At 50.4% G+C, this 21,568-nt stretch overlaps 1 protein-coding gene across 7 annotated transcripts in view; it reads left to right on the top strand.

The window, feature by feature from the left end:
* The window catches only part of NAV1 (neuron navigator 1), a 266,333-nt gene that overhangs the window by 74,099 nt on the left and 170,666 nt on the right, over positions 1–21,568 (top strand). For all 7 annotated transcript variants that reach the window (XM_037825060.1, XM_037825057.1, XM_037825059.1 and 4 more), the window contains exons 2-3: positions 4,144–4,897; positions 9,454–9,557. In XM_037825060.1, the coding sequence (XP_037680988.1) occupies positions 4,176–4,897; positions 9,454–9,557 (826 nt within the window). In that variant the 5' untranslated portion in view covers positions 4,144–4,175. The remainder of the gene's footprint in view (positions 1–4,143; positions 4,898–9,453; positions 9,558–21,568) is intronic.

The following is a 21,568-nucleotide window of genomic DNA, read 5'->3' as shown; positions in this document are numbered from 1 at the left end:
CCCCATATTCATGCCGTCTCCTGTCTTACACAGGGCATGGCCTCGGAATCTCCCTGGCCCCCAGTACAACCAAAGGTGAGCTGGATATGAGGGGATGGGGAAAACTGGCTAGTCTGAGGAGTGTGGGTAAGAAGAGAGGGAAAAGAGCTCCCTAGAGCTGTCCATGACTGATTTTCCTCTTCTGGTGTTCACCTTGTGATTTGGATATGATCTCCGTTATCCTTTCCCTTCCCTCCTTCATTTCTGGAAGGCCTGGAGTTGCCAATCACAGGCAAGGACAGAGCTGATCACAGAGGTGGGGGGTGAGCAGGCTGGACATGCACTTGGTGGTCATAGCTACGGGGCTCCTTCCCATCTGTGTTTGAGTCCCAGGGCTCTACCACTTCCCAGCTGTGTGTGTCCTGAGGCAGCTCATGTAACCTTCTCAGCCTCACTTTCCTAATCTGTGAAATAGGGAAAATGAAACCCATCTTAAAAGGTTGTTGTGAGGATGAGAACTAGTGTCTCAATAAAGGGGCGACCAGGGCAGAGGGGTTGTGGGGTGCCCTCTGAGATCCCCTTAAACACTAGGATGCTGAGTGCCTGTGGGCTCTCACTCTGAAGGAAACCAGGCAGCCTACATGTGCCCCTGTGTCCATCAGACTTTGGGGAGTCACCCCCACCCCCAGAATGGCCTGATTCTCCCAGGCCCCCAAGGGACAGTGGTCACCGCGTCCCATCCTGTGCCCATCCTGCTCTCCGTCTAGGCAAGGGCTGTCACTGGGGGAGAGGAGAGAGCAGGGCCCCAACTGTAGCAGAGAGGGAGGGGTGGGGCTCCTGTGGCCTTCCATGGGATTGCTTTTAAACCTTCTTCCCATCGAGCTTTTGAAAAAATGATGATCGAATAGAAGCAGCAACTGCGTCTGCTCCATCAGCAAGTGCAGTAGAAGCAGGCTCCTCGGCCTTAGGACTCTCTTGGCTGGAAATCCAGCCAGCCCCAGCCATAGGGACTAGGGGAGTCTAAGCCAAGGGGGTCCAGGCCTGCCCAGGCAGAGCTGGGAACTGGGGATGCATCAAGGATAATGTAGGTGAGTTGGGACCCCAGGGATCCCTGAGCAGCACAGCCTGGGTGGGGAAGCAGCTTCCCAGGTGGGGAAGCAGTTCCAGGTTAGCTTCCAGATGTAGCTCCCAGAAGGGGTGGTCTGGGGTGCCTAATTGGTTTTGGTCCCCACACTGGTGGGCACTGGGGTTGAGGAGAGAAGCAGAGCCAAGTGGCACTGTGATAGGGCAGGGGATGGAACCTGGGCATGCTGAAGTCTCAGGGGTGTGGCTGCCACAAGTAACTGGTCTAAGTTTCTTCTCATAATTGTCCAGCTGGTTAGCTCAGCTGGTCAGTGTACCAGCCAGCTTGCTGCTGGAGGCCAAGGTCAGCAGTTCAGGACCCACATGAACCAGTTGAGCAGGTCACACTTGTACCTCTGGTCCTGCTTAGCATTGTCACAGATTGCATGTAGCTGATCACTAGAGTAGTAGATGGCTAGAAGGAGGATGACACAGTAAATCCACTCTCAGCTCTAGTGGAAGAGATTTCTGACTACAGGTCCTGAAGCTAGGTTACTATTCACATTCTCTTTTTGTCTGAAAGATTCTTCGTATCTCCATCTGACTGTAGTTTCTAGGATTCTCTCTTACCCTTGTTTTGCAGACTGGGCATGGAGAGGTAAAATAATTTTTCCAGTTTCTCACAGCTGCAGGTAGTACCTTCTTGGCACCCTTTGAGGTCCCTTTATGAGAGTACCCCCAGTCCTTCCTGTGGGTCTCTTCTTGGGATGCTGGGGCCGAGGATGCCTTGTAAGGAAGGCTGTGTGCAGGCAGAGGGCAATTCAAAGTGTCCCTTCAGTCTGCGGCCTGGTGGGTGACATGGGATGGATGGGGGAGAAAGGAGGAGTCAAGCAATCCTTGGATGTTACCCTCTAGGGATACGTGGTGAGCAGCCAATGGAGGGGTGGAGGTGAGCTGGTTGTGGTCTCCACGTGTCTTTGCCATCATCTATGCTGGGGGAAGTGGGGGCTGCATTAGCTCATCTAATAGTGATATCAGGTCATTAAAGTACAAATGAGAAGGAAGAGGGAATGGGGGAATGGTGGCAGAGCACATCTCTTTCTTGTGGAAATTATTTCATCTGTTGGCAGAGCAATCTTGTAAGTCCTGATTGTCACAACAATTTTAAGTCATGGTTCTATAAACCCATCCCTGCTCAAGGGTCTGCACCGAGTTCTTACGCTTTATCCTATAACTGATCCCAGACCACAGTCACAGGCCAAGGAAAGGTCAGCAAAAGCCATAAATAGCCCCGTACTGTTGCTGACAGCTTTCTCCACAATATGAAAGGGATATCATAGTGGTCTTGGGTGGGCTGGCCATGCTTTTGGTTGTATTTTCTTTGTCCAGAATATCCTTTGTCCCCATTTTCACCCAATTCCAAGTAATGCCTCAAGAGTCAACTTGAGTGTTTTCCTTGTAAATAAATCTTCACCACATCTTTATTTAATAATTTCCCTAAGATAAATGGCTAGATGAGTGAGGCATTGCTCCTATGGTAGTATATGAGGGCCTTGTGCTCTTACCAATACTGGCTATAATTTAAAAAAAAATAGTAAATTTGATAACGACAAAGGATAACTCATTGTTTAATAGGAATTTCTTTGATTAGTAATGTAGTCTTTTGCTTTTTACCTTTGTGACCAGTTTTATTTATTATTTTGTGAGTTTCTTGCTCAAATCTTTTGCCTTTTCTTCTGTGGGATGTTTGCTTTGTATTATTGGCTTGGTAGAGTGCCATATACGTAGAGGCATTAACTCCTTGTCTCACACATGTTGTATTTTTATAGTTTATCATGCCTTGGACATTTTGTAAGAGTTTTATTTTGTCCATACAGAGATTTTAATTTTTATGCTCTCGTATCCATCAGTGTTTTCCTTTCTGATATTTGCTTTTGATGTGGTGCTTAGAAAGGCCTTTCCCACAAAAAATTATGGAAACATTCATGCATATGTTCTGCAAATTCCTTTATGGTTTCATTTTTTACATTTAACTCTTTATCTATCTGGAATTGATGGCATGTGTCTTTGTAAACTGCTTCAAATTCCCTTCAAAATGAAAGTGATTAATAGAGCAATTAATTCATTAATTAGCATGGTGGCAAGGGGAAGCTGGTGAAGGGGGGAGGTTGAAGACACAGGAGAGAGACGGGTTAACTAATGGATCAGGGACCTAGAAGAGAAGGGATCCAGGGCTGGGGGCAGGGGCTACAGGAAAAGGGATCTGCCTTGAACAAAAGGTGGGACACTCGGTCTCTGAGACTAGAGGAGGGGTCAGGAGGTGGCAGAAAGGTCCTTTTTGCAAGCTGGAGGTGGATAGGGAATGAGCTAGAGAGGAAGACTGTGAGCCAGGTGCCAAAATCTCCAGTAACTGTGGGGCTAGGGGTGGACGGAAGGGCCAGGTGGGTTGGCAACAATGAAGAGGACCAGTGAATGGTAGGAGCCAGATGGCAGGAACTCAGGGAGGGGCTTATGAGCTTACAAGTTTATGGTTTGAGGCGGAGAGTGGACTATAATTTGCTGCCCCACCTCTGGGCCCAGTGGAATATGGAAGAAGATGATACTACAATGGAGAGGTGTCCTAGAGGAGAGCCAGGGGTCAGGGTTGGGGAAACATGCAGAGAAAAGGCTGGGGGCATAAGGGATTTTGCTGATCATGTGCAGGACATTCTAGACTCAGGGTGCAATGAAAGGTTTGAGAGAGAGGGGGTTGTGAGAGAGTCTTTCCTGATCAATAGACAGGAATGGAATGGAGGGAAGTTAAATTAACCCCATTTATATCGTTCATTGCAACTTATGAAACACTTTCACATCTGTGTTCACCTGTGAGCCTCCCAACAGCCTTCCAGAGCAGAGACATAAAGGGATTTGCCCAGGGAGCCAGTGACCACATCAGGATGTGAGCCCAGAAGGCCAGATGCCCAGCTGTGTTGCTTGTGCCCTTACTCAGGGACAAAAGCTTGGGCACGGATGCATGGGAAGGGTTTCTGCTGCTGCTGTCAGTAAAGAAAAGCCAAAGACTAGACAGTGGCTGATGGTCTGCTTCTCTCCCTCTCTCTGCAGGACAGTAGCCCCCGCCCTCAGCCTTGCTGACCATGAATGGGATGGCCAACGTGAACTCCGCCAGCCGCCTCCACTATGCCTCCTCCATCCCCGTGCCTCGAGCTGCTTCCCAGACCAGGATTCCAACACCGGGGGCTTCTCCCCAGCTGCGGCCGCGCCAGGCTGGCCTGGCCCTGAGCCCCCAGCGAGCGGCCTCCCCGAGACTGGGCAAGGCCATGGGTCCTCCCAGAAACTCCTCTCCTAAGGCATCCCGGGGGAGAGGCTCCCCCAAGGCAGCTGGGGCAGTGAGGGAGTCAGCTGAAGGCGGGGAAGGCCTCTCTGGCTCCCCGTGGAGCAGTCCCAGGGTAACCCCCAAAGCAGCCCTCTCCAGCCGGGCTGGGTCCAGAAGAACTGGGGAGACACTGGGCACCCAGGGCAAGAAGAAGAAAGCCCAGGAAGGAATTCCGATCCGCCAGCCCCGGGGCAGGAGCCCATCCCGGACCATCTCTCATGAAGAAACTCATATCCCAGGGACTTCTGAAGGTCGAAACCCTCTAAGCTGCCCAGGAAAAGACCAAAGTGATATAAACTACAAAAGCTCTGGAATCCCCAGGTCTCTGGAGCCTGATGACAGGGCAGCGTCAGGGGCTTCCTCTCCAGTCAGCAGCCCGGCACAGAGCAAGCGCCCCTCCCCGACGCCGGGGGCCATCAGCTTCTCCTCCGTCCATCAGCAGAGTCAGCCAGTCACAGCCACGGTGGCCCCCTTCCAGTACAGGTGAGCTGGGAGGAGCAGGCAGGGAGCGAAGGAGGGAGGGATGATGCTGGGATCCAGGGGCGAGCCCAGAGAGGAGGGGGCCTTGATGACACGTGGCTGGGGAAGGGGACTTGAGGGGCCACGACCAGAGGGAGCCATATTCAGTGGTATAGATGAAGAAGGCAGGCAGGTGCAGACCTGCAAAACGGGGGTTTGGAGAGCTGTGATGGGATTGGGAATGTAAAATGGGGCCCTGGGTCCAAGCTTTGGTCCTTCTCAACTCTGGGGCCTCTGCAACAAGCAGAGCCTCCAAAGGAGGGCACCCCTAGAATGTCCGTTTCTCCTGCTCTCAGGAAACGATGAGGCAGTATGTTAAGGTGTTGTGGGTGCTTAGGTAGCTAGAGACCCAGGGAGGGAGGAGGCCACTCTCAACTCCTCTGGGATGGTGGCACACCGTGGGTCAGGCTCACACTGTGAGGTCTCTGTGCCTGCACTTCCTGGGGAGGGAGCCCTAGATGCCCCGCTTGGTGCTCCCCTAACAGCTTTGTCTGCCTCCCTCTCCTACTTACTGCCATCGGCAGGCGGTGGTGGGCTGGCCAGGACAGCACTTGTGGTCACAGCAGGGTTGTCACATGCTGGTCGTGCCAGCTTTCGGCAGACATGGCAAACCCAGGGCAGGAAAACAAACCTCTGTCAACTCTGCTTTTTTAATAAAAATAGAGCTCCTTACTAAGATGACCACATTAAGTAAACTAAATTTTAACTGCTCATTATTACACAGTTTAGAAATGCCCAAATGAAAATTTCTGGCTTAACTAGCTTCCTATGGTGTTTTTTGTCCCATGCTAATGTGAGAAGCTCTTACTTACATTAAAAAAAAAGTTGTACCTAGCTTTCCGGACCTCTTAGGTGTCAGAGTGGCCAAGGATGGGGAAAAATAAAACAAAACAAAACAAAACAAAAATATGTGGAGATTTAACCTTTGCTAGAAGTCAGCAGTGTGATTTGATTGCTGAGAAATGTAATGCAATCTTACGCTACAATTAATAGGTGTTTGGGGTTCAGGACAAAGGAGATAAAAGCCCCACAATATTCAGCATGTATTAAGGCCTCATTGAGGGTGCTACATTCAGTTATGGACAACACCTTTTAAAAGAACTGTGACACACAGAAACACATTTAGAGAAAGACTGACAGCTTGGTAAGGGATCCAAAAATGGTGTTATAAGAATGATTAAGGGAAATGAAGAAGTTTGCTTTGGAAAGGGAAGGCTTCGGGAGGGTCTGAGAGCTGGTTTCAAATATTTAAAGGGTGTCGTGTTGTAAGATGAATTAGATTTGCTTGGTGCAGCTCCAAAGAACTGAGTCAGCACATGGTGGTTAGAAGTTAGTTTGAGACAGATCCGAGACTCAATATGAAGAACTGTCCAACACTAGAGAGGGTGGCAAATCGCATGTAAGGCAGTGAGCTCCCAATTGTGAGAATTCTAGCTGACTCTGCCACCAAAGGAGGTTCTACCCCAGGTGATCCCTGGCTCTCAAAGCATCCCCTCTGTCAGTCTGTACTACCACAAGCTCCCAAGTTCCTTTTTCTAAAGGGCAACTCACTTCTGTCCCTTTTGACCTTCTCAACTTAGATTCTAAAGTTAATGAGAAAACTCAAAGAAACAAATGCAGGACAGACTTTCCTTTGAATGGCCTTTTTCCAATTAGTAAAATGTTCCCCTGGTGACTCTGACTTTCTTTTCCTACCCATTTCCTTCATTTTGATTTCACTCTATGTGGGGAAATGTCTAGGCTTTAAATTGTTTAAGATTTTACATTATCCACACTACAAGTCCCTTGGCATATTTAGAACCTGACATTTTCCAAAGAGGCCAGAATTTTTTCCTCTGAACATTGCAATGCAATTTAAACAGAACAACGATTCCTTCATTCAACAAACATTTATTACGTTTGCATTTTAAACAGAGATGGAAATATGTCATCCCATCTCAATGGGTATTTTTTTTTTTTTTTCTTCTCCATTCTATCTCCTAGGCCCTGCCCCTTTCAGGCCCTGGATCAGAGTTGGAGGTTGGGTCATGGCTTGGGTGAGAGTGAGATTAGGACCAAGGATGCCCTAAGACCAGAGAGGCCCCTGTGGGGCCTGAAACTGCTCCTGGGCAGCTCTGCTGAGGGCCAGGCTAGGTTACCCTTCCCAGCCTTGTAGCCAGGGAGGTGCCATCTGTTCCCCAGAAGCCACAGACATCCTGTTTTCATGGAAATCTGTCTCTTCGCTAGCTCCTTGCCCTTCTGCAAGCGTCAGCTGAACTCAGAAGCAGTAGTTAACGTTGTTCCTTTCCCCGTCTCCAGCCTGGTCATGCCTGACCCACTTCTCCAGAGAACAAATCTCTCCTGTGTGCTCCATAGCCATCTCTTTTCAAGGGTGGTGGTGTGGTCCTTCCCAATTCAGCTTATCTCCCACTTTTCCTCTGACCTACCCATCACCTACCCTGGATACCTGCGGAGTGAGTGCCCCTCAGTCTGCCCTCCCCATCGATCCCCTGGTCCCCACATCCGATTCCATCAGACCCTCAACCTCATCCCCCTCCACTTGCCTGGAGAAGAGCCACAACAGCCTCACCACAACTGTCGTTGCTATTGCCAGGTGTTTTCTTACCCTGACAGCTGTCTCCTTCCCTCCCTGGGCAGGCCTTTGGTAGGACTTCAATCAGGAGGAGGGTACAGTTGATGGTATCGAAGTGTAGGGTTCTTGATGTCATGTCTTGGTTCCCTTCTCTCTCATCCAACTTCCATGAGCCTCCCGGCACTGATGGTACTGTCCATTCAGGTTGAGAGGTCTGGGGTGATGTGGAGGCCTGGCTGTGCTTGGAGAGGTGGGCATCTTGGCTCACCTACCTCATTTGGGAAGGCTTCTTGCTTGAGGCAGGTGTAGGTAAAAGTGCAGAGCAGTCTGAGGTCAGAGAGATAAAGGTTGCCTTCCCCCTATTCCTGAGACCGGAGTTCCTGGCTCATATGGCCGAAGCAACCTCACCTGCCCTTGCATTATGATAATGGCAGGAAGAATGATGACAGCAAACTACTCCTGCTTCTGATTCTGCTTATCACATACCTGCCCTGGGCTGGAGACTGTGCTTAGCTCTACATATGTTATTTCATTCATTGAAACATCCGATACATTATAAACAGAATCCCTTCCTACCAGTAGAATGATCCACTACTTTCTTACCACTATGTTGCTTCCCTTATTTCAAAAACCCAGGTCCATGGTCATTTCTTTCAAGAAGCCGGCCAACTCCAGTTGTTCTTTGTCCCTTGATGCTCATTTGTCAGGGCAGACCTTTGATTGACTATGGTACCTGGTGAGTGTCTCTATCCTACTGAGCTTGCCCAGGTGCCGGGATGAGGTCTCTTGCTTTCTCCAAGCACACCCTCACCACCCCATCCATCCCTAGCACCCAGACACACGAGAGCCCAGCACTGCCTGAGTAGCTCAGGAAGAGCTGTGTAGTAGCAGCAAACATCTCACACAACACTGACCTGGGCCTTGGAGGTCATCTCTTCCATCCTGAATTGTGTGGAAGCGAGGCCCAGCAAGGGGAAGAGGTTTGCTTGAGGTTGTACAGTGAGTTAAATGGTAGAGCTGTGTCTCCGGCCATCTAGGTGGTGAGAAAAGCATAAGCTAGAGAGAGAAGAGACAAATCTCAGTAGCACTGGAGGCTCACAGGGTCCCCTGGCCTTGCCCCTCCTCCCCGCAGGACCAGCCCATCAATTTCCACCCCTGCCTACACAGCCTCCCCTCCCCCTCCTGCCAAGCTGCCAAAGGGTCCATTTAGCTGGAGACAGCGGGCGGATGGGTGGGCGGGCCAGCTCTGAGAGCCCAGGGTAATTGCCTATAATAAAGGCTCCCACAGCCTTTGTTTCTGGGACCGATTGCATGGTTAGGGTTGTGCTCAGAGGTCTGTGTGCAGTTGGGAGCTGGTGCCCAGAGACCTCACCCTTCCTGCTGCCACAACTGGCCCATCATGGACTTATGCCCCCAGGAGTCACTGGGACCCAGGCTGAGCCTACCCCTCCTTCTTTCCTGACCTCACTGCCTGGACTGAGCAAGCCCAACAAGGCCTGCCTGCCCCGAGCTAGGAAGTCTCACAAACCTCAGTGTCAGAGAGAGCTCTTCTCGGTGTATTTGCACCTGGCTGTGCAAACCTGCACATCCTCAGGACGGGACAAAGAACCAAGGGTCTGGAGTAACTGAAGGATTTTCCTCTGCCCTGTGGGAGATGCGTGTCCTTAGGAATGGGTAGAAAGCCAAAGGACAACTGGCATTAGACATTCCAGTGCTCCCAGGCTCTCCCAGCCTCGTCCAACTTTGCAAAGAAGGTTGTTGCTTGCTGGAGTGCCCACATTTGCATGCCCCCATAGGGAGTGGGGGGGGGAAAATACTGGTCCTTAGGGGTGTGGGGCACCCTCAGAGGAGAAGACCAAGTCCTAAGAGGGCTCTCTTAGCCTCCTGGAGAAGCTTTGAGGCCAGGACAACCTCTGCCACAGTGACCACCCACTTCTCTGTCCCGCAGGCTTCAGGCAGACCAGGAACCTGGCCCCCTTCCCCAGGGCAGCTGGGCCCTCGAGGGCTACTCCAACCTCACCGACAGGACAGCAGAGAACTTCTCCTGCATGGGTAAGTGCCTGGGGGCAAAACTTCCTCCTAGGAGTGGGGGGCCACTCCACTAGAACTCTCCCCGCTGCCCACACGGAGAAAGAAGTGGCCTAGGCTAAATGTGTCCATCTCTTGACAATGAGAAAACATCTACCTGTGAATTGCACTTTGAGTTTTTACCAGGCTGAACTCAACCCAGGGTTGGACAGTCAAATCCAGAAGCACTTGAGGGTCTGGGTAGGAAAGTGGCAAGTTGGTGCCATGTTTACCCAACACTCAGGTTCTGGGATCACCGAGGTCATGACAAAAAGGTAAAAGTTGGGAGAATGAGTGCCAAAGCCAAGTTTCCAGTGAAGCCAATGTTAAAAATGCAAGGCCTGGGAGCCAGGGAGCAGCCCAGAGCCATCTGGCTGACTCTGCCTGACACCTGCTTCCTCTCCCAGGACCACTTCAACAGTCTACCCCCACATGTGCCACCTTTCCTGTGGTATCCTGCAGTCACAACGTAGCACCTGATGCGTCTAGTGTTGTCAACCAAGCCTCAGAAACCAGAATGTGAGATTTACCAAGACCCCTGAAAATCAAATATAGTACTTTTCCTTAAGGACAGACACTGCCTTGTTCCCAGGTGTGCCTTCATCCAGTTGCTGGCCCAGGGAACATGCTCAGTAGGTGTCTCTGAATGAATGAATGATGAGTGAATGAGTGAGTGCCTTGTATAACTCTGTCTAACCCTCAGCAAGGTGTAGGGATGTGTGTTGATTCTTTTGCAATATTAAAAAAAATACCTGTGACCCACACCTGGGGTAAAAGATACTTCACCCACAGGGTGAAGCCTTCAGTTTCCTAGAAAAAGGGAGACTTGCCCCAGGAAAGCATGAACCCTCTCAGGACCCGGTCTACAGCAGTGACCTTGGAGCCACTGTGACCCGGCAAACAGAGCAGCAACATCCACTCTAGCATGGCAAGCCTTGGCAGTGGTGGGCACCGGGATTCTAGGGTAAAGAGTGGACATTTCAAAAGTAAGCCATCTCCTCCCATGATAAATATACATGCAGGGAAATCAGGACATGGCAGGGGACAGAAGGAAACCAAATGTCACTGGCACTGAAAAACCATCAGAATTAGAATGTGGTAACCAGGAAACTATGTGGGGCTCTATTTTTACATTTGCAGTTTTGTTAGTGTAATGGCTTCCTTATGTGTGTACCACATGGTTTGAGCCTAATGATCTCCACCTAACCAGGCACTCATTGCTAATTACTATTCACTGAGCTGGTGAAAGGACTTTCACTTTTAACGTCTGTTGCAGACTGGCTTTGGAGGAATCCCTCAGGCATGCCAACTGGAAGACCACCTTCACCAGCTCGATTGGAAAGTGCCTGCTAGGTCACAAGTTGGGGTACTCTGTGGGGCAGAGGCAAACCTCTGGAGGTGGGCTTCACACAGGACAGCAAGACACACCAGCTTCTTCCAAGGCTTCTGGGCAAGAGGAGCAAGGTTCACAGCCGCTAGCTTGTTGTCATGGTGATTCATCTTCATCAACCCCAATGCTGGGCTTTTGATGGGTGGGAAGGGGAGAGAGATTTGGGATTTGTCTGTGCTCTGTGTCACTCTTCCGCGCTTGAGGAAAACAGAGAAGAGAGGAAAAGAGGAGACAACTGAAGGGTTCCATTTTATGTCGCATATATCCTGCCTCCCCCTAAACTTCACTTGGGTCATGGCATGACTCATTCATTCATTCATTAAACCATCAGTGGGTGTTTACCTTAGGCCTAACACTGTGCTTGACATTGGGGTAAAATATGAATAAGACCACCCTGCCTGAAGCAGTTTGTCTATGTACTCCCTCCAGGGAGCCAGCCTTGCCTACAGAATCATTGGTGTCCTAGAAACTCCAGTCAGTGACATGTCCTTATGAGAGTCTCTCCCTAGACCATACAGTGTGGGAGGACACTGGGCTTATTCTCCTCATTCTGTAGAAGGAGAATTGGGTGCCTTGGAGACTACCATATATATTTATTTTCTTTCATTTGCAGAACCCAGCACAGTTATTTTCCCTTATGTCCATGAACTCGTATCGTTCCCTAATACCTAGCCTGGTACTGGCAATTGGTGTTTGGCAGAATTGAGTAAAGAATCCAGAGTAAGCTGCTGTGGACCTATGAGCCTTTTTCTTGCTCCGCGGGCTGGGGAGGAGCACCCAGTCTTTTCCTGCTCTCTTGCAGGCATGATCCTCTGTGGCACCTGGGGGGACAGGGACCTTGAGGGCAGCAGGAGAAGGCTGAAGAACTTTCTTAGCCACACACTTATTTTCTCACTTACCCTGGCAACAGGGTCCAAATAAGGCTGAATAATCTTCCCACAGCAGAAGGAGAATTTCCCATGTTGACAAGCCACCAAGCAAGGGTGTTGGTGATGGCTTTTGAATGTCCCCCAGGCCATTCACTACCTGCTGCCCCTGCTGCCTTGACCCTGGGACAAGTGCAGAGGTACCCCCGCCCACGGGTGTTTCTGCATTTGCCCTGACCCTCCCCTAGCCCTGCTGGCCCTGCAGGTGAGGGCTCAGTGCTGGTCCTGTCTGCTAGCAATCTAGTGTCAGCACAGGGCAGTGCACGGGCCGCCATCAGATCTTAATTTGGAAAGTCAAAGGAAGCCAGAGCCGTTACCACATATGCCCACGTGTGAGGTCGTGTGCAGGAGGGCTGGGAAGGGTCGTCCCGAGGTTTACACAGATGCCTTAATTACTTCCACTTTGCGGCATGTTTGAGTGAGCACTAAGTGGACACATAATGAAGGGATCTTTTCTCATCATAACATGTGTTACCGGGGAACAAACAGAGCCTCCTCCCTGCCTTGCTCCTCGCACGAGGGTTGCTGTATAAAAAGCGGGATGGGCCGTGTCAATTTTGGATTCATGCCGGGTTGTTTTCTTTTTCTTCCTCTTCTCCTCTGTTGAACCTGATTCCATCTTTAAGCTGCTACTGAGTTTTTCATGTCTTGTGGATTTGGGAGCAGAGCATCCCCATTCTAAGAAAATTTGCAAACCTGGTCTGCCCTTAGCCAGGGCAGGGGGTGGGGGTAACCGTACTCTCTGGGAGAGAGGTTTGTTCTGGGCCCTTGGGTGGGCTCCAGCTCAGTGGTGCAAACCCTCCATGCTCTCCTGGGAGTTTTGGGCCAAATCCAAGTATCCCAGGACTACAGATGACTTGGAATTGAAGAATATAGGGAGTCAAAGCTCTAAGGAACTGTATAGATTGCCCAATCTGATCTCATTTTAAATGGGGGGAGATGAGGCTCAGAGAGGAGAATTGACTTGCTCAAGATTGCATGGTTGGTTAGCCAGTAAGTTGAAACTAGGACCACTGCCTTCTGACATGCCAAATAAGGAAACAGCCAAATGGTAAGATGGCCACCGTTTACTGAGCATCTACTATGGGCAGGGCATGGTGCTGGGTGGTTTATGTAAAGTCTTCCTTATCTGCCTTACACAACCCCATGAAGGTGGTACCATTACTCTGTGTTGAGGTAAATAACTCGTCTGAGGACACACAGGCAGCTAGAGGCTGCCCTGAGATTGGAACACAGGCTTGTCCGAAGGTCATGCTCTTCTCTCATCACTCACTGTGACCACTGCACAGTGTTCAAGCCCAGCTCTTTCTCTCTTAGCCTCTGCCAAGTGGGAGGGAAGGAAACCGGGCTAGTCAGCCACAGGCACTGCTGATGGCTCCCTCAACCTGAGCAGGCCCCAGGATGTCACTAGCACCTCTGTCATTTCATGCTGAGTTCACGCTGCAGGTCTCCCTGCCCTCTGGGGACTCCCAGGCTAAGATGAGCCTGATGCCCCAGCCATCCATGGAGTGAGGATGTGCAGACAATTGACTAGAAAACACAGCATGCGTTCAGGGCAGACAGTGTTAACCATGTTCATGGGTCTCAGGCAGGGTCTGGGCCCCTGTGGGGCAAAGGAGGCTTGGGAGTGCAGGGCTCTGGAGGCTGTTTGGATAAACAGAGCTGCAGGTTAGAACCAAGCAGACTTCCAGGAGCTGGAATGGGAGGTAATAACAACACCAGAAGTAGCAGTTGATACTTGCTGAGTGCTTATAACCCAGGCATTGTCACAAGCATCTTTATTCCTTCTAAAAATCATGAGGGTTGGAACCTGACTACCTGCCTTACAGCACAGCATTACCACTTGCCAGCTATGCAGCCTTGGGAAAATTACTTAATCTCTGTGCCTCTGTTTCCTTGGTTGTAGATTAGGGATAATGATTGTATCTTCCTTGGAGGGTTTTAGGAGGATTAAATACACTGTTATAGGTAAAGTGCTGAGAAGAGTGCCTGGCACATAATAGCTGCTTACTAGGTGTTTGGTGTTATTTGTTATTGAGGGAGGTACTAGTAGAAGCATCCCCTCTTTACAGGGGAGCACGCTGTGATGAGAGTGGTCAGATGACTCGCCCAAGGTGGTCTAACCAGGATTAGAACCCAGGCAACTTGTCAGCAGCAGTTATGGTCTTGGCCATACCCTCTTGTCCTCACTGGAGGAGATTTCTCAAGTCTGGGGATCCTCAGGGAGGCTAGGAGAGGCAGTAAGATGACACGCACGGCACAGCCTGGCTCTGGGAGGGACCATGAAGAGAGTCCAGAGAAGTGAGGTCATCCGAGGTACCCTGCTGGAGGGATCTGAAATAGAAACAGGCGAAATCTGGATTCTATTTCTTTGGAGGAGGGAAGGGTTGGTGGTAGGGGTGGAGGGGAAGACAGAGTGACTTCTCATGAGAGCAGTTTGGTTGGGTATGGGATTTATCTCCAAGCAGTGAAGTTGACCCAGTGAGAGCCATTTTGGTGGAATGTCAAGAGTAGAAGAGGCTGGGCAGCCTGCAGCCCCCTCCCTCAATGGCACCGTGGGCCCAGGCCCTCCCCAGACTGCTCCCAATCTACAGGGTGTTTGTGTGGTTCCTCATGGTGTTTACAACTGTGAGCACTCAAGAAACAATATGTAGAGTTGGCAAGGCCTAGCTTCCCTGATTCCTGTGGCACCCAGAGAAAACCAGGGCCTCTGCATTGCCCATCTCCAGAGGGCATTTATTTCTGTCCACCAAATATTTATTAAGTGCTTACTTTGCACCAGGCACTGTCTAGGGGCTTGGGATACATCAGTGGACCAAACAGGCAAAGACACCTGCCCTTCTGGGTCTTACATTGTAGCCTGAAACTCTGCAGTGTGCAGCTTGTGCAGCTGTACATGATCTACATGGCGGCCTCAGAGATGTGTCTCTTACCCCAAAAGAGCAAGGACAGAGCTCTGGCCTCATGACACTCCCCAGGACTGCAAGCAACAGTAGTCTGTGGACCATCCACCTTTACCCTGAGTCTTCAAGCTGGGAAAGATGTATGAAGAAGGGAGGATATCAGCTGCCCCCTGTGTTTTCCCCTTAGGGTTGCCTCCTCTTCCATACCCTGTCTGTCTGGGAGTGGGCTTCCTTCTGGCAATGTTTTGGAGATTCAACTCTCCAACCTGAGATGAACTGCTTCCTAGGAAATCCTGCCCCTCGTTTATTTTCTGGGGGTCTGTAGGCCATGGGAAGGTCCTGAGGTTGAGGATTCTTACTGGAAGGAGGCCTGGTTAATAGGAATCTCTTCAGATTGGACTACCCCCTACAACTTTGGGGATAGTTATCCAGTGAGCCGTGGGGCAGCCAGACGTTTCACCCTGGGAGGTGGGGGGAACAGGAACTATTTGCTAAACTTCCACCACTGCCCGTCCCTACTTCTGTGGTGAATCCAGGGAAGCCTCACCTCAAGCATTGGGTCTTTGCCACACCCCCTGGGCGAAGCTTGGCCAGCTCTCCTCAACACCTCTGAAATAGGGTCTTCTGGGAAGACCCAGGCAGAGGGAGAGCCTGCAAGAGGCATCGTGTCAAGGAGTGCTGTCTGCAAAGCTAGTCATATTTAAGGCTTTAGTCCCTCCCTCCAGCACCACTAACTGCACAGAAACTGGAAGCCAGCGTCCCACATGCCTCTGGTAAGAGGATTAGGGTTCCCCACTGAGAAACTTCCCCCACAATAAGGCTGCCCAGCAGGGCTTAAACCAAAGGAGATCTGGGAAGACGCAGCTGAGGAGAGTGAGGTGACATGGACAGACGGACGGACGCAAGTGCCATGGAGATTAAGTGCTGAGAATTACCCCATCACAGTTCTTACCATCCAAGACCTTTAAGAGGCAGAAGGAATCCAAAACCGCCCTTTCTGTGTGTGTCTCTTGGGTTGTGGGAGACCTGGGCTTCAGAAGGAGCCGAAGGACACAGGAAGGGCCAGCTAGTGTGGGATCATCCATCCTAGAATGGACAAAGCTAAGGGGGAGGGGAGGGAAGAGGGATGCTTAGTTGACCTTTCTCTCAAGAAAATCATTCTTCCTCCACAGCGGGCAGGAGAGGGCAATGAGTGTGTTCTACTCTGGGAATGATGGAAGTCAGATAGACAGAACTTCCCAGGCAGGAGGAGAGCTCAGCCCCATTGGTGGTGGAGCAAGAGAAGCCCTAGGTTCAGAGTGCAGGGGCAGGAGCTGACCCGATGAGTTCATTGCATCCTTCCTGCCTAAGAATCTGGGTTTCCATGGAGGCAGGAAAGAGTGCAGAGGTGGTAAGCTTCTTGTGATGAAGTCAGGCAGCGTGAAAGCCGAAGTTCTCATCACAGCATTGGAACTCCCACCCACCACACCAATGAAGAGTCTTACTATTTGCAGAGCAGTTTTTATATGCCAAGTAATTGCCAGTGATTATTCTATTAAAATTCATTGAAATATGAATCCATGGCATTCTTCTGTTAAGTTTAATGCCTCATTTAAAAACCTAATAAAAACCCTAATAAAGCATAGAGGTGCCAGCCGAGAAAATGAATGCAGCCACAAAATGGAAATGTTTTTCTCTCCAGGGTAGTAAGAGACCAGTTTTCTTTAAAGCAGCTGTCCCCAGCTGGTCCTGGCTAAGGTGGGTACAAGTTTCTACTTTCTCTTGCAGTTACCCTTAACTTTTTGGTGTTGAGGATCTCTAAGAATCTGATTAGCATTACAAAGTGTCTTCCCCAGACAAATGGACATATTCACAAAACTTGGATTTTAATTTGATGAGAAGTTTATGGACCTCCTGAATCTAGTCTGTGAACACAGATTAAGACGTTTCGCTCTGAGGTAACCATGTCATCCCTGGGTTGACCTCAGGTTTGGGCCTTGTGTTTTCCCTTATCAGATATTTGGGCTTACCTGGCCCACAATAGGGTAATAGGATTTATTACAAATGATTAGTTGTGTCCTAAGGCAGGGCACTGAGTAAGATTATCTTTGAGGTCCCCCTTAGCATTGTGATTCAATGATCTTAAAACAGTCAACTCCACCCAGCTGGCTCAGGTTTGGCTCTAGGTTTGCCTATACCATAGGATACTTGCTCATACTTGCAGGTTGTGTGTTTCCATCACATGTCTCCATCCAACACTCGGGCACAGCCACACGGACACACATGCACACACTCCACCCTCTGCTTCGCATGCCTGGAGATCCCCTTGACATGCTTGTGGTTGCCATAACTACCACTCTGGGCTGGCCCTGGTCTGAGGATGATGTACCTGGGTGGTGCAGAGCTCATCTGGGGCCCACAGTGCAATGGACACCCCAGCTGGTGGTTATGTGACCGTTTCCATGGCAACATACTAGACAAGCACATGTGGGAAACATCTGGACTTTTTATCCTGGGCTCTTTATTAGCCTGAAGAGCAGGGAGATCTGATTTTAACGAGTACAATTTCAGACAGAGTACCCGATTATGTATTTTTCTCCTGCCTTTTTTCCGCAGCCTCTCTAGCTGTGAGCCAATGAGCACAGGAAGTAGAAACTCTCCACCCTCCAACACCCTCCCCCCCACTCCCACCTAATTTCTTACATGACCAGCTGAAATGAAAAGAATGTCGGCATTCTCTTGAGGCCATACACCAGATCAAGAAGAGAACCCAGGACCCTGAAGACTTGAAGATGGGGAAGTCTCCAAGGGGTCTTGGACTTGGGATTTCCATGTCCACTGGAAGTGACAAAGACCCTGGGTAGAGGATATGGGGATGAGCTGTGAAAGGACTGGTGGTGCTGGAGACCACAGCTCTGTCGAGAGCTGTCATCCTCTACCTCCATCCCCACTCCAAGGATTCTGTGGGCCAGTCTTAATGTGACCGCAGTCGTAGACCCATGCAGACTTCAGGTGCAGTGGGTGTCTGGGTCATAGGGAGCTTCTCGGCAGAACAGATATGAGAGGCAAGGCCCTCCTCACACTCCTGCTCCAGGATCTAGTTGCCTTTTCTCTGCCAGGACCTCAAAGTATCCTACTATGGAGGTTCCACTCTTCTTGGGATCACATACAATTATCAAGCAAGCCCTTCACCCCCGAACAAGCTGCTTGATGTTACAGGGAGATGTGGGAGACCAACAACCTGTATTCAAATTCCGATTCCCTCAACAGCCTACTATGCGATTTTGGGCAAGTGTATTTCTCTGTAAAATGAAGATAATAATAGTCCCTCCTTCATAGGTTTTATGAAATCCTGCATATGATGTGTTTAGAGGGTCCCCAGCAATAGCAGATGCTTAGTAACTGGTAGATCTCCTTCCCTTCAGTTCAACAAGCGTCAATAAGCTCTTTTCATGGATACTACCCAGAGGGGCTTATGATTTAGCTGGAGGGAAAAGATTTTTCCCTAGGATATAAGTAGGTAGAATGTGACTACCTGTCCCACTGATGACAATCGGTGATCAGGAAAGGTAAAGATCAGTGTGGGCCAAGGTGGTCAGGGAAGGCTTCCTGGAGGAGGCAGTCCTGCAGCTGGGCCTTGAAGGCTGAATAGGACTTGAATTCACATAAGAAGGCATTCCAGGAGAAGGGCAGGGCAAAGCAAAGTTGCAGGGATTGGATTAGGCCTGAAGCAGAGGGCAGGTCGGAGAGCACTGGAGGGCAAGGTCACCAGGTGGGTGAAGCCAGAGTAGTGAAGTTCTTGAGTGCTGGGTGTTGATCAGGAATGGCCTCTCTGGCCGCCAGAATCCAGTGGGTGGGGGATGGTTCTTCCCTGGGAGACCCTCCAGGTCACTGAATTGGAGATGCCCCACTCCCTCTGGAGATCATGGAGTTCTGGCTTTAGAAGGAGAGGAAGGGCCTCAATATTTAGAGGGGCTGGACCCCACTTCTCCAGAAGAGGAAGGAGAAAACCAGTGCTTCACTACATACCTGCAACCTGTCCCCGCCTGCCCCACCACCACTACAAGGAATTAGAGTCACAAGGGAGAGAGATCTTATGTTCTAACCTAAGGGTCAAGACACTTGAAAGAACACAGAGCAGCAGCCCAGCCCTAATTTCAATCTCCCTAGCCCTGGACTTCCCAGCCCTGATGCCAGCCAAGAAACCCGTGGCCAAAGGAGGGGCCAGTCCTTGGGGCTCTGGCTCCTGCTGTCTTCTCCCAGGTTTGGAACAGGTTCTCCAAGAAGTCCATCAGCCCCAGGTCCCACTCCACCTCTCTCTGGGAGCTACACAGCCCAGAGACTCCTGCCTCTGAAGGTAGGGTTTGTGCCCCCTCCCAGCCTTGGAGAGCCGTGCCCGCCAGCTGAGAACTCTGAGCCGTGGGCTCTAGTCCTAGTTCCTTGTATAACCAGAGGTGCCTTGTTTTCCTTCTCAGAGCCTGGTCTCTGCCCCTCCCTTTCACACTCTGGGCAGGCTCATCCCTGTTCCATCCTTGCCCTGTTGGTGTAGAGACTCAGCAAGATGTATCCAGCCAGCTCTGAGCTCTAAGGAATGTGAGTTGTCACTTAGAGCTTCTCGGCCTTTCTACCCTCCCAGGAACTCTACCTGAGACTGTTGGGCCAGAGGGCAGACTGAGGCCCAAGGCCCCTGGCTCCACTCCCAGCCTCCAGTTTGCTGAGCTTCATTTTCCCCAGCGGGTCAGGCAAACAGCAAACTTCTCTTGAACCCCCAACCTCTCTTGAACCACCTGACCTTGAGGCCCAGAGGAAAAATCCCTAAGCCCAGAGCTCAAGGAGCATCCTGGGGCCAGAGAGGCTGAGTCAGGGCTCTTCAGAGTCCACAGAATTGTCTTAATTACCAAAGCCCTGGCAAAGCAAAAGTAGCAACTGGCCCAGTAAGCCGGGGAAGCAAGTGGATCAGTCTGGGAGGGCTTCCTGGATGAGGCCCCTCGAGGGGTGAGCAAGCTGGAGCATCCATGTTGGAATAGTGTGTCCTTTGTCCTCTTTTCTTCTGTGGGTGGGGGTGGAAGTTGGGGCTGCAGTCCCAGCTGGGACTGCTACATGTGCCAGGGAGCCTCGGCTGAGAGGAGATGTTGTCCACTCTTGTTCCTGTGTCCCAAACATATTGCAAAATCGTCTCCATGCCTTTGAGCAGAGAAGAGATGTGGCAGCAAGATAGAGTGTCAGCCATCACAGGACCCATGGGCCTCACCAGTCATATCCCTGAGAAGCCTAAGCTTTTCTCAAAGGGGCAGCGAGAGGGCCTGCTGGGCTCCCTCTGGTCCAGGGCTGCAGGGAAGAGAGACAAGATTTTGCTGGGACATCATCCCAGAGGCCTGGCTTCCATTCCAGCACACCAGCTGCACCATTTCTTGCCACAGGGTAGTGAGAGGTCACTGCTGTTTACAGTTCCCCACACATCTGTTCTGAGTCACGCATTCATTCATTTAATCAATCGTCATTCACCAAATATTTTTGAGAGCCCACTGTGTGCATAGAACTGTGATGGGATTTGAAAAAAAGCTCATAGTCACTGCCCCCTGGGAGAGCCGGTCTGACAGAGGAGACAGTTCTTGTCCTTAGGAAATGCCTAGTTTGATGGCACTGTAGGAAAAACTGTTCAGAACAACCAAAGTTGGATCCTTGGGAACACAAATGAGCAAAAGATGAATGATGGCTTGTGACATTAGGAAATTATGAAAGTGGTCACAGTGAACTGGGTGGAGAAAGTCAGGGAAGCCATCCTAGGGGAGTTCATTTGGCTCCAGGAAGGGCTAGGGAGAATAGAGGACTCCCGATGCTTTTCCCAAACCAGCTCCTCTTGAAGTGTCCCCTATCTTGATTGATGGCAACTCTAATCTTAGACTTGTCCAAGCCAGAATCCTGGGGATATTCTTGATAAATCTCTTTCCCACACACCCACATCTCATCTATCAGCAAATACTAATGGCTTCAAAATATATCCAGAATCTGACCACTTCTTACCACCACCACAGTCACCACCCAGATCCAAGCCACCATCGTCTACTACCTGGATTATTAGGACTTCTTCCACCAATGAGCCCAGCAATCTGCTCTCCACCCAGCAGCCAAAGAGGCCCTTTTGAGAAGGAGGCCAGGTCAGGTCATTCTTCTGCTTCCAAGCTGCCAATGGCTCCCATATCACTCAGGGTAAAAGCCCAAAGCCTTCATGCACTGATATCCACCCCCTGACCCCCATACATCTCTGTCTCATTGCCTGCCACTGTCCCCGACATCCTCTCCTCTCCAGCCACGCTGATCTCCTTGCTGCTCCTCACACATGCCAGGCACACTCTCAGGGCCTTTGCTGTGGCTACGCCCTCTGCCTGGGGAGTTCTTCCTTCTCTTCTCTTCCTTCTGATCTTTACTCAAATGTCGCCATCTAAGAGAAGCCTTCTTTGGCCACCCTATTGAAAAGCCAACCCTTGTCCCTGGATGTTCCATATTCCCCTCCCTGCTTTATTTGTTCTCCTTAACACTTTTCAGTGAACATTTTTATCTAGCTTATTGTCTGTCCCTCCTGTTTGAATATAAATGCCATGAGGACAGGGAATTTTGTCTGTTTTGTTCTCTACCTTATCCCCCAGCACATACCATGCCTGGCACATGGAAAGCACTGAACCAGGTCTGATCAGTGGGGAGCTGGTTGTGTGACTGCAGACGAGACTGCACATAGGCTGTCAGCAATCTCAGCAGCCTCCAGCCTGGCCATGGGCACATTGTGGGTGCTCAAGAAGT

Source organism: Choloepus didactylus, chromosome 2 (assembly GCF_015220235.1).
Source record: "Choloepus didactylus isolate mChoDid1 chromosome 2, mChoDid1.pri, whole genome shotgun sequence".
Classification (NCBI taxonomy): domain Eukaryota; kingdom Metazoa; phylum Chordata; class Mammalia; order Pilosa; family Megalonychidae; genus Choloepus; species Choloepus didactylus.
Note: the sequence above shows the minus strand (reverse complement) of the source record. Positions and strands in the feature narration are given on the sequence as shown.